This window comes from Loxodonta africana, chromosome 2, assembly GCF_030014295.1.
Source record: "Loxodonta africana isolate mLoxAfr1 chromosome 2, mLoxAfr1.hap2, whole genome shotgun sequence".
In the NCBI taxonomy this organism is placed as follows: Eukaryota; Metazoa; Chordata; class Mammalia; order Proboscidea; family Elephantidae; genus Loxodonta; species Loxodonta africana.
Window position 1 is genome coordinate 101274210 of NC_087343.1, and position 13165 is coordinate 101287374.

Consider the following 13165-nt stretch of genomic DNA (forward strand, 5'->3'; position numbering starts at 1 on the left):
CACTTTCTAAAATAGCATTTAGAGAAAAAAAAGGAAGTCTAATTAAGAGAAGTATGTTCTTCTATTACTTCTCCATTTCCATTCATAATTTTCTCATGATTGCTTCTTCATGCCCCAGTGGATACGGCTGCTTGCTTGTTTTTAAATTGCCTAAGCACTCTTCATGATCTACTGAAATTTCTAGTGGTGCTCTAACACAATCTCTTTTTTTAAGGTCTAATTCACACTTCCGCTTTGGAAATATAATTGCTTTGCTATGATTTTCTTAGACATTTCAGACCCTGTATATCAATGCATTTCTATATAATGGTAATTGTAATAGAACAGTATCATGTAAAAATATTGTTTTCCCTCATTCAGAGTCCTTGAAAAAATATCCTTTGAAATGGGTTGATAAAGCGATTCAATATTTTCCTTCTGCTAACCCCAGTGACTGCTGCTACATGCAAATGGTTTATGTCCCCCTGCCAACAGTCAAGTAGGAAAAAAAACTGTATTCAACTTGAGCAATGACTGGGTATTTTGAGAACATTCTTATAACGACAAATACTCACTTGAGCTCTTCAACAAGATTCTCAGTAAGAGACCATCATGATGCAGTAGGGTTTCCAGAAGCAGGTTCCAATTACAGCACGGCTGGGATAAGAGCAGTTTCAATTGACCCTCGGCTGTCAGTCCTCCAGCTGATGGAGTCCTTTCAAACGGCAAGATAAAGGTAATGAAGTTAATTTATCTAGGAAATTAATAGCCTTAAAGTACAGATGTAATGCTAACTCTTTTAAATGTCAATTCCTCCCAGATTACTCTGAAAATGCTTTCATGCTTGCTTACTTTAGGGTTGCTCAGGGAAGGAATTACATTTAATCTCAACTAGCTAAAAGCAAATTAACATTTGGTAGCCAGCCAAATTTAAAGCTGATACAAAATAACTGTGCCTATATTTCACAGAACTATGTCTGTTATTGTTTTATGGAGCAAAGCAAAACCATGTATGCATTTATTTTGAATGCATTAATTTGTTCATTCACCAAATACATAATGAGTGCCTACTATGTGCTGTTAACTTCTTTCATTAGTCACAGAAGGAAGGTACGATGGGATTTGAGTACTTTGTAATTTGCTGTGTACTATGATTGCTGATAAGACTAAAGGAATTCAAAGCTTTTGTCACAGGTCAACCATAATCTAATTATTTAATATGTAAAGTCTTAAATCGACAAGCAATTATCACAACCACTGCTCACAGTCACACTGCTACCTACTTGGGTAATCATCAGAGCAACTAATTCCAAGGTAAATAAGCTTCTACTTGAGAAATTATTATCACTACTGAACAGGAAATCAAAATCGGGTCCCCCATATCCTTACTTTCATTTACCAGTGAATAGGAAGAAGGTAAGTAGGTAAAAGAGGGATTAAGAAATGGTAATATTATTCATTTTTCCATCTAAAATCTCAAAGTTTAGATTGGTTAAAGGGCACAATGTGGAATGTTGATCAGCCTTAAAAAAGGGAAGGGGGTGGGGCAGAAGATGATCAAACTTAATTTTGTTGTGGCCATGCAGATTGTGGGGATGGGGTGGCACTGGGAAGGAAAGGTGTGATTAAGCAATGTAGAGGTATGAGTGACGGGACCACGCACTGCAGAGTGGAAAAATCAGGGCAAAGGGTATTGCTAAGAGACATGATTAGACATTTTGCAGCATTATCATTATAAGATGGAATTTATTGAGTGGCGAGCCATCCAGTTATCAACATAGTCTGTTGCTGCCCTGTCAACTCCCATTCATGGCGACACCATGTGTGTCAGAGTAGAACTGTGCTCTGTAGATTTTTCAATGGCTGATTTTCTGGAAGTAGATTGCCAGGCCTTTCTCCTGAGGTGCTTCTGAGTTGACTTGAACCTCAAACCTTTCGGTTAGCAGCCAAGCATGTTAACCATTTGCACCATCCTGAGGCTCCATCAACATAGTCCAGTGTTTTTCAAAGCTTGGCCCCTGGACTAGCAGCATCAGCATTACCTGAGAACTTGTTAAAAAGGCAAATTCTCAAGTCTTATCCCAGACCTAATGAATCAGAAATTCTGGGGGTGGGCTACAGAAATCTGTGCTTTAACAAGCCCCCCTCCCAAGGACATCCTGATGCATACTGAAGTTTAAGAGCCACTGTCCTAGGCAGTGTTTTACGAACCACAGGTATTAGAGATAGGCCCAAGTAGCATCATCTTTCCTGCCTCTGTGCCTTTGTACCCATGCAGGGCCACCTTAGGCTGCCACCCAGGTAATAAACTCCCTATAGTCCTTTGCTTAATTCTACCCACTCTTCAGTTTTCAGCAAAAATCTCACTTTCTCTGTGAAGTCTTCACTTAAAATTTCTCTCTACAGTGGTTGCTTTCACTCTGAAATAAAGTACTTATGGCAAGTGTGTACATTTTAGCACTTTTTTCTTTCATCAATTAAGGTTTTCTTTCTCCACTCAATTCAAACATTGTGAGGATGTTTGTTTTATATCCTCACCACTCCCACCAGTGAACTAAACACATTTAGCTGATTGGTTGGTCTATTCATAAACAAGTAGGCAAAATCTAGGGAGGAAAAAAAAACAAAACCCTTTGCAGAAAGGCTGATGTAAGCAAAAGCAAGAGGATTCTATGACATGAAATGAAGAAGTTTCAAAGCACCTGCTCTTGGCTTGGAGTTGGGAACATCTTATAAGCTCAAGATGCACAGAATTCCTTCAGCCTGCGCTTGAATTTTGGACCAACTCAGGTCAGTGGGATAATGTTAGCTAGGGGAAGTCCTGCCCCAGGTGAGACAGTGAAGAGGGGCATTCCTAATTCTCAGGCTTGGGGAATCAAGTCTGCCAGTTTTAGGCATCCTACCCAGTAACCCCAGTGCTGTCGAGTGAATTCCGACTCATAGCTAGGACTTCTGAATTACTTCAAGTATTCCCAGATTGGTCTGGATCATTTTCCAAATGTGGTACCAACTTTGGTGAAGGGTAAGACAGTACACAATACTGGGGAAGCCAGCACAACTTGTACAAAGCAAGGTCATGGAAGCTCCATAGACATATCCAAACTCCCTGAAGGACCGAATTGCTAGGCTGAGGGCTGTGGGGACCAGGGTCTTGGAGAACATCTATCGCAATTAGTATAACATAATTTATAATGAAAATGTTCTACATTCTACTTTGGTGAGTAGTGTCTGGTGTCTTAAATGCCTGTGAGTGGCCATCTAAGATACAAAACTGGTCTCACCCCTTCAGGAGCAAGGGAGAGTGAAGAAAACTAAAGATACAAGGGAAAGAATAGTCCAAAGGACTAATAGACTACATTTACCACGGCCTCTACCAGACTGAGTCCAGTACAACTAGATGGTGCCTGGATACCACCATTGACTGCTATGACAGGGATCACAATAGAGTGTCCCAGACAGAGCTGGAGGAAAATGTAGAACAAAATTCTAACTCATAAAAAAAGACCAGACTTACTAGTTTGACAGAGTATGGCCCTCAGACGCCTGTTTAGCTCAGTAATGAAGTCACTCCCAAGCTTCACCCTTCAGCAAAAGATTAGATAGGCCCATAAAACAAAACAAGACTAAAGGAGCACACCAGCCTAGAGGCAAGGACTAGAAGGTAGGAGGGAATAGGAAAGCTGGTAAAAGGGAACCCTAGTTCGAGAAGGGAGAGGGTTGTTGACATGTCGTGGAGTTGTTAACCAATGTCATAAAACAATATATGTAGTAACTGTTTAATGAGAAACTAGTTTGTTCTATAAACCTTCATCTAAAGTAAAATTAAAAAAAAAAAAAGGAAAAACAAAAAAAAACAAATATGCTACCAAAGGAAAAAACTATTAGGTGAACACTTTGTACTGAAAACTAAAGCAGATCCTCACAATGACCACCCTTATTTCCATCCTAAATTCCAAGTCTTAACTCCAGAGCCTCTAGGAGTTCTCCTGGAGTTTTTTTATCCAGTAGATTAAAAGCAGCTAGTTGGCGGTAAATTGTTTATTAAATTAAGCTTGTTTTTTTAACATTTCCTATCTTTAAATTATGCTGGAGCTGAGTGCTGATTCATGAATACATTTGAAAAACTGAAAGATCCAGTTTGGCTGGAGTACAGAAAGGGAGGGAGATCTCTGAGAGGGAATCTAAAGAAGGAGGGCCTGATAGCCAAAGTGGGGATTTTGGACCTGTAGCAGAGTTTAAGGCAGAGAAGTTTCCTGATCTGGCTGCAGGGCGGAGAATGTGAAGGGGGCTAGTGTTTTTGCTTAGCTCTTCAGACACATACTAAACAAAATAATTTGAATGTCATCTCATACCACTGTATCTGAATACCTGGTTATAAATAAAACCTCTCATTTACCAGATGGGAAGCTATTTGTTGATATATACCTCAATTCTTGGCTCTTTCAACTTATCACAGATTTTGAAATGTACAGTAGCATGACTCACTATGAGGAAGAATAAAATATTACAAACATTCCTCAATCACCAAGCTCCTAGTAATAAATGCATTGAGAGTCTGTATTCGGCATATGGAGAAGCATATGTTCCCTCATCCTATGCTGGTAGAGCTGTGAAAGTGAGATTAGCCTCATGAAAAATGACAGAAAGGCAATTTTTTATATACATATATATATGTAAGTACCACATATGTACATATCGAATGCCACTATAACACAAAGAAGAGAACAAAGATTTAAAAACCCAATCCAAAAAAAAAAAAAAAAACCATTGCCATCGAGTTGATTCTGACTCACAGCAACCCCGTAGGACAGAGTAGAACTGCCCCATAGAGTTTCCAAGGAGCAGCTAGTGGATTTGAACTGCTGACCTTTTGGTTAGCAGCTGTAGCTCTTAACCACTACTCCACCAGGGTTTCCAAAAACTCAATAGAACTCATAAATCTGGTACTGGAAGAAAGGATGAATTTAGGGTTGGGTTATAAGGTTTCTATGAGTTGGAACTGACTCAATGGCAATGGATTTTTTTGGTACATTAGGCTTATACTCTATTAAGTGCTATATTTCTGGGGCATGAATTGACCTAAAAAACTTTAAATCCATATAGTAAGGAGTGATACGATAATGGGGTTTAACCATTACTGGTATATGAAACTATTGAATTATTTTTATAGGACCAGTGTGCAAAATCTTAGCTTTTTTTGAGTGTGTTTATTTTATGAAATGTAATCAAGTAGTTGACTTGGAATTTTTGCAGTTTTGGTAAGTATTTTTTTATTGATACTTTAATGTTGCTGATATTGTTAGGTGCTATCAAGTCGGTTTCGACTCATAGCGACCCTATGTACAACAGAAAGAAATACTGCCCGGTCCTTAGTCATCCTCACAATCATTTCTATGCTTGAGACCATCATTGTAGCTACCATGTCAATCCATCTCCTTGAGGGTCTTTCTCTTTATCGCTGACCGTCTACTTTACAAAGCATGACGTCCTTCTGCAGGGACTGATCCATCCTGATAACATGTCCAAAGTACGTGAGAAGAAGTCTAGCCACCCTCCCTTCTAAAAAGCATTCTGGCTGTACTTCTTCCAAGACAGATTTGTCTGTTCTCCTGGCAGTCCACGGTATGTTCAATATTCTTCACCAACGCCGTAATTCAAAGGCATCAATTCTTTTTCGGTCTTCCTTACTCTTTGTTCAGCTTTCGCATGCTTATGAAGCAATTGAAAATACCATGGCTTGGGTCAGGTGCACCTTGGTCCTCATAGTGACATCTTTGCTTTTTTAACACTTTAAAAGAGGTCTTTTGCACAGATTTGCCCAACGCAATATGTCATTTGATTTCCTGACTGCTGCTTCCATGGGCGTTGATTGTGGATCCAAGTAAAATGAAATCCTTGACAACTTCATTTTTTTCTTCATTTATTATGATGTTACTTGTTGGTCCAGTTGTGATGATTTTTGTTTTCTTTATGTTGAGGTATAATCCATACTGAAGGCTGTAGTTGATGATCTTCATCAGTAAGTGCCTCAATTCCTCTTTGCTTTCAGAAAGCAAAGTTGTGTTATCTGCATTATGTAGTTTGTTAATCAGTCTTTCTCCAATCCTCATGCCACCTTCTTCTTCATATAGTACAGCTTCTTGGACTATCTGCTCAGCATATAGAGTAAATAAGGATACAATCCTGATAAACACCCTTCCTGATTTTAAACCATGCAGTGTTGCCTTGTTCTATTTGAACTATTGCCTCTTGGTCTGTGTACAGGTCCCTCATGAGCACAGTTAGGTGTTCTGGAATTTCCCATCCTTCACAATGTTATCCATAATCTGTTATGATCCACACACTTTAATGCCTTTGCATAGTTAATGAAACACAGGTAAGCATCTTTCTGGTATTCTCTGCTTTCAGCCAAGATCCATCTGACATCAGTAATGATATCCTTCATTGCACGTCCTCTACTGCATCTGGTTTGAGGTTCTGGCAGTTCCCTGTTGATGTACTGCTGCTACTGCTTTTGAACGATCTTTACCAAAATTTTACTTGCATGTGATATTAATGATATTGTTCAATAATTTCTACATTCTGCTGGATTACCTTTCTTTGGAATGTGCACAAATATGGATCTCTTCTAGTCAGTTGGCCAGGAAGCTGTTTTCCAAATTTCTTGGCATAGATGAGTGAGCACCTCCAGTGCTGCATCCATTTGTTGAAATATCTCAGTTGGTATTCTGTCAATTTGTGGAACCTTGTTTTTCACCAGTGCCTTTAGAGCAGCTTGGATTTCTTCCTTCAGTGCCACTGGGTCTTGATCATATGCTACCTCCTGAAATGGTTGAACATCGGCCAATTCTTTTTGGTACGGTGACTTTGTGTATTCTTTCCATCTTCTTTTGATGCTTCCTGCATCGTTCAATATTTTGCCCAGAGATTCCTTCAGTATTGCAACTCAAGGCTTGAATTTTTTTATCAGTTCTTTCAGCTTGAGAAATGCCAAGTGTGTTGTTCCCTTTTGATTTTCTAACTCCAGGTCTTTTCACACATCATTATAATACTTTGTCTTCTCGAGACACACTTTGAAATCTTCTGTTCAGCTCTTTTATTTCATCATTCCTTCCATTTGCTTTAGCAACTGTGTTCAAGAGCAAGTTTCAGAGTCTCTCCTGACATCCATTTTGGTCCTTTCTTTCTTTCCTGTCTTTTAATGACTTTTTGCCTTCTTCATGTATGATGTACCTGATGTCATTCCATAACTCGTCTCGTCTTTGGTCATTAGTGTTCAATGAGTCAAATCTATTCTTGAGATAGTTTCTAAATTCAGGCGGGATATACTCAAGGTCGTACTTTGGCTCCTGTGGACTTGTTTTAATAATTCTTCAGCTTCAACTTGAACTTGCATATGAGCAATTGATGGTCTACTCTGCAGTCAGCACCCGGCCTTGTTCTGACTGATGATATTGAGCTTTTCCATTGTCTCTTTCTATAGATGCAGTCTATTTGATTTCTGCATATTCCATTGGCAAGGTGCACGTGTACAGTCACTGTTTATGTTGTTGAAAAAAAGTATTTGCAATGAATAAGTCATTGGTCTTGCAAAATTCTATCATGTGATCTCTGGCATCGTTTCTATCAACAAGGCCATATTTTCCAACTACTGTTCCTTGGTCTTTGTTTCCAGCTTCCGCATTCCAATCACCAGTTATGATCAACGCGTCTTGATTGCATGTTTGATCAATTTCAGACTGCAGAAGTTGGTAAAAATCTGCAATTTACTTATCTTTGGCCTTAGTGGTTGGTGGGTAAATTTGAATAATAGTTGTATTAACTGGTCTTCCTTGTAAGCATATGGATATTATCCTATCACTGATTTTTGTCCTTCAGGATAGATCTTGAAATGTTCTTTTTGATGATGAATGTGATGCCATTCCTCTTCACTTTTTCATTCCTGAAAATTCCATATGATTGTCTGATTCAAAATGGCCAATACCATTGCATTTCAGCTCACTAATGCCTAGGATTCTGATCTTCGAGCCTTCCATTTCATTTTTGACAACTTCCGAATTTCCTAGATTCAATCTTTCATACATTCCATGTTTTGATTATTAATGGATGTTTGTAGCTGTTCTATTTTGAGTCGTGACCTCTTCAGCAAATGAAGTTCCTGAAAGCGTGACTCCATCCACATCATTAAGGTTGACTCTACTTTGAAGAGGCCACTCTTCCACAGCAGTATTTTGAGTGTCTTCTAACCTGAGGGGCTCATCTTCCGGCACTGTATCAGACATTCATGAAGTGTATACATTCATAAATTACTATATGTCTATTCGTAAAGTTTTCACTGTCCAATTCTTTCAGAAGTAAACTGCAGGTCCTTCATCCCAGTCTGTCTTAGTCTGGAAGCTCCCTTGAAATTTGTCCAACATGGGTGACCCTGCTGGCATTTGAAATCCTGGTGGAATAGCTTCCAGCATCACAGCAACATGCGAGCCACCACAGTACAACAAATTGACAGATGAATGGTAGATACTTTAATAGAAAGTAAAAAAAAAAAAAAAAAACCTTAGTTTTATCAGTGCACACTGGCCTGACTTCCAACTACCTGTTGTGAGCGAGTCCAAGAGCAAGAGAACTCTCTGTAGTACGTTCAGAATGTAATAGCAACTGCCTTACTGCTCAGGCCACATGACCTTAGGATCCATTGATCCTAACATCTATGTATCATATGGAAGCTGTCAGACTAATAGAGCATTAAAATGGACTCTGAAACGCACAGCATGGAGATGACACTCTACAGCATTGAGGCACTGTCCTTCGAGGTTTGATATTCACTCTGAACTAATAGCCATTTATATTGTAATATGTCCCCGAGAGACTTAAGAATCTGGGAGGCAAGGAATAGAAAAAGGAGTGGTCCTATTTCTCCTGATGATCCATGTGGGGAATCTGTGTTTTCACCCCTTAACACTAGGCTTTACGGGAGTGGAGGGTCCTGGTTTCTGCAGGGGGAGGGAGTGCACACTTCTATAGGGAACACATTAAGGATTCCACTAAATCTAAAGTTATAGCTGCCACCTGGTTATTTTTGGCTTCTCATGCCAGCTATATGGCAGGCCAAGAAAGGAATTACCATACCAGTAGGGGTAAGTAACCTTGACTGCTGCAGAAGGGGAGCAGAGAGAAGTATGTCTAGGGCATCTCATGGTGATCCCATGGCTGGTGATAACGTATATGGCTGACTACAGAGTAACCAGACAAGGCAAGGGCAAGGTAACCAGAGGCTCAACCTGTTCGAGATGAAGGTCTCAGTGATACCACTTAACAAGCAGCAGAGATCAGCAGAAGTGCTGGTCAAGAGTGAGGGGAAGCTAGAATAAATGCTGTTGTTCTTTGGTACCCTCAAGTCAATATCGAGTCATAGTGACCCCATGTGACAGAGGAGAACTGCCTCATAGGTTTTTTTAGGCTGTAATTTTCACATTCCTTCTGTTGGGTGGGATGACTCTGAGATATGTATTTTACATAGGTTCCCAGAATATTCCTGGAGAGTTTAAGTTCCAGTCAACCCTATGATAGCCGGCTTGATAACATGGCCCTTATTTGCTTATCTTCCTTGCCTTGTCTCACTTCCTCACTCACCTACCAGTGTTTCCTCCACTTGGAAAATAAACTGCTTTCACTTGAATCCTTTTCTCGGGGTCTGCTTCCTGGGGAAGTCCAAACTAAGATATGCATGAAAACAACATGTATATTTTACTTAATCCTTATTATTATTATTTTTTATTTTAGGAAAGTTAAGGAAATAGTTCAAGGTCGTTTAGCTAATAAATGTGGCTTCTTTACTTCGAACCCTGGTGTCTCTGACTTCAAAACCTATGTTCGTTTCACTACTCCATGTTTTTTTCCCATTTATCCTTATTGACATTTGGGGGGTAAGGTATATTTTCCAGCATTGAGGATGTTTGGCTCTATTCAACCTCCTGATTGAGGATACCATGTTTTTTACCCAAAATCAAGTTTGTGGTCTCAAGGCTGATTCCCAAATTGGAGCCACGTTATTCAAGGTATCTGGGGGCTGATTTCAACCAGATGATTCCTGGCATGGATTACTGGGCCAAATTTACACCAGAGACCAGAAGTTACATGATTCAGAGAACAAAGATAAAGTCATAACTAAAGAGATACTGAAGATAAAAGTCCTAAAGTAGGAAAAGAAAGCAGAGCAGAAGTCCTCATATTCTCTACCGCAGTTGGCTTTCCAAAACTGATCCTTCAAGATATTTCTACAGTAAGAAGTAAAGACACATATTTAACAAAATTTTGTGATCTTTCTCCAGGAAAACAACTTTAGTACCTAAGAAAGAAAGTTGAGGAGAAAAAAAACCCAAAATATTTTCCTTACCACTTAACCAAAAGTATGTAAAATTATATGTAGTTACAGCATTTTAAATGTTTGCATATATCTTACTCTCAATAATAGGTACAGCCAGGTCACCACAGTCTTTGTATTTAAAGATGATTCAATAAATAGAAATCAGACACAGTTCACAGGCACATTGATATATAGGATTTCCCTTGATTTTTAATAACTTGCCCAGTAAAGTTGATAGAAACTAAGATTAAACAGTCTCATCTTTTCAGGGTTGGTTGTGTCTATACTACCTGGTGTACAACTTAGAAGGTAGACTTTTAACCTATGAGGACCAGCACTCAGCTCTTGATTTTAGCAAATTAATCTTTTTCACTTGGGATAATTCTATTTCCCCCAAACTACCCAATAGCATTAGTACCTAAAACTCATGGTCCTAGCTCCACACTTTAATGTTAAACAAGTTAGCATATCTCATTTTTTTTAATATATAATTTTATTTTAAAAATAATATTATATTTTAGCCATTGGTTTTGAGCTTTCTCTGATGTGCTATTCTAGCACCCAAGTCAGTGAGACACTGGGAACCGCTGCATCACTCAGCCATACCTTTTGATGAACAAAAATAATCACTCCGGAGCCTTAGACTATTATTGCTTCCTGTCTACCAGAGAATACTCTGTTACAGAAAGCTTATAGAATGCTCCACTCAAGAATGGTCTTCCCTGGCACCATACTTCTGATAAGAGCAAGGACTCATGAGAAAACAGTTCAATATTCTTTCCACTTTATCACACTTGTAGTAAGTCTTCTTAACACTCTTATGGGCTGAATTGTATTCCCTAAGAAAATATACTGAAGCCTTAAACTCTGATAACCTGTAAATGTGACCTTATTTGGAAATAGCCTATTTGCAGATGTAATTAGTTAAGTTAGCATGAGGTCATACTAGAGTAGGGTGGGCCCTAATCCAATATGACTGGTGTCCTTATAAAAAAGAGGAGAAGAGACACACAGTGAGGAGAATATCATGTGATGAAAGACACAGAAGGAAGACAGCTACGTGAAGATGAAGGCAGAGGTTGGAGCTATGTTACGACAAGCCAGGGAACACCTGGGACTATCAGAAGGTGGAATAAATTAGGATCTACATCTAGACTTTTCGGAGAGATATGGCTGTGCCAACACCCTGAATTCAGATTTCTAGCCTCCAGAACTGTAAGAGAATAACTTTCTGTTGTTTTAAGCCACTCTACTTGTGGTAGTCTGGTAGCCCTAGGAAACAAATACAAACACATTTAGGTAATTGATAAAATCTGCTACTTTCTGAAACATATAGTTCTAACTAACCCAGCAGTCAAGAATGACTGTTTAGTAAGCACTCATGTGATAGATGCCATGTAGGCACTTCAGCTCATTTAATCCTCATGACTCTATCATGTCATGAATGACATTCATTCCTTCGATATATGCTTTCTGAAAAGTTAATATCTTCCCTCAGATATTAAGGGAAGAAGGTGTTTCAGGATGGACCAAGTAGACAATGGTATTGCATGTTGTTTTCAAGTAGGTCAATAAGATTGTATTATATTTATGTCTCACCTTCCTCATCCAAATATAAACTGTTTCATACATGGGGAAACTGAAGTTCATAGAGGTTAATTAAATTTCCCAAATTACAAAACTATACAAGTATACAAACCATGTCTGTCTAATGTTAAAACCTATAGTTTTTTATTACTCTATTTCAGTACTAACTATTTATTTAATACCTTTAAACGACAATAGAAGTGGAAATACAGAAACCTTAAGATATTTAGGTATATTAAGTATCTACTTCACTTCCACAGACATGCGACTTTCTCTCTGAAATCTCTTGAAAATCCAGCTGCTTGTCCATCCAACAGCCACTTAAGAGCTTTAGTGTTAAAAGGCTCTCATTACTTCCCTGGCTGTTGGCTCCATGTCAAAGTTTGGCACTTCATCAGAGTCAAAGCTCTCTAAGTTCTTTTCCTCAGCCCTGTGGAGCAGCTTGTCAGCAGCAGTTGAGAGACCAAAACCCTTTTTGTTCTCCTCCCCAGATGTTCTTTCCTAACAATACTAGAAGTCACCTCCTCAATAAGACTGTGCTCCCATGCCAGAGCTTTACAACTCAGACAAAACTTACCATTCATTCATTCCTTCAATGATGCATTTTTAAAAACTTTCCCTATGTAAGGCATTGTGCTAGGTGTTAATGGTGAGGGAAGGAAGAGGAATGCACCTTGGTAAACTGGATAAAAAGAAAGACCCATGTAGCATATAATGTAATTAAGCCGAAGGTAGTTTAATACATTTAGGGAGAAGAATAAACTATATAAATCCAAAGCAGGAATAGAGTGAAAGCGTAATAGAAAGAAAGCATAATAGAAAGAAAGATCTGTAGCTCAGAATGGGCTGGCCACAAATCAAAACATCTTGTCATAATAAAAGTAAGTGAGCACTGTAAAATGAATGGACTGTTTACTCACACTGATTATGCCACTTGGGTTCAGTGTGCAGTTAAGATCTGCTTAGCTAAAGAAGACCTGAAAATATTTGAAAAGATTTAAAGAACCCAAGAAGATGAAAGTTTGGAAAATAATAAAGATCATTACAATGCAACATAAAATAATTGGCCAATATAGTATTCTTTCTTAAACATTTATATCAAAGAGTAGAATAGTGTCATAGTATTAACCTCGAGATGATATATTCTCCACATTCCTTCATTTCTAGTATGAAAGCAATTGCCTTTTTAAGATCAACTCACATCGTTAGCCTATACATAGTACATTTTACTTA

The 13165-nt window shown here is 38.6% G+C and overlaps 1 protein-coding gene across 2 annotated transcripts in view; it reads right to left on the bottom strand.

Annotated features, from left to right (window-relative positions):
* KIAA0825 (KIAA0825 ortholog) overlaps positions 1–13165 on the bottom strand; it is a 446146-nt gene that overhangs the window by 287491 nt on the left and 145490 nt on the right. For both annotated transcript variants that reach the window (XM_064274127.1, XM_023547725.2), the window contains exon 14: positions 555–694. In XM_064274127.1, the coding sequence (XP_064130197.1) occupies positions 555–694 (140 nt within the window). The remainder of the gene's footprint in view (positions 1–554; positions 695–13165) is intronic.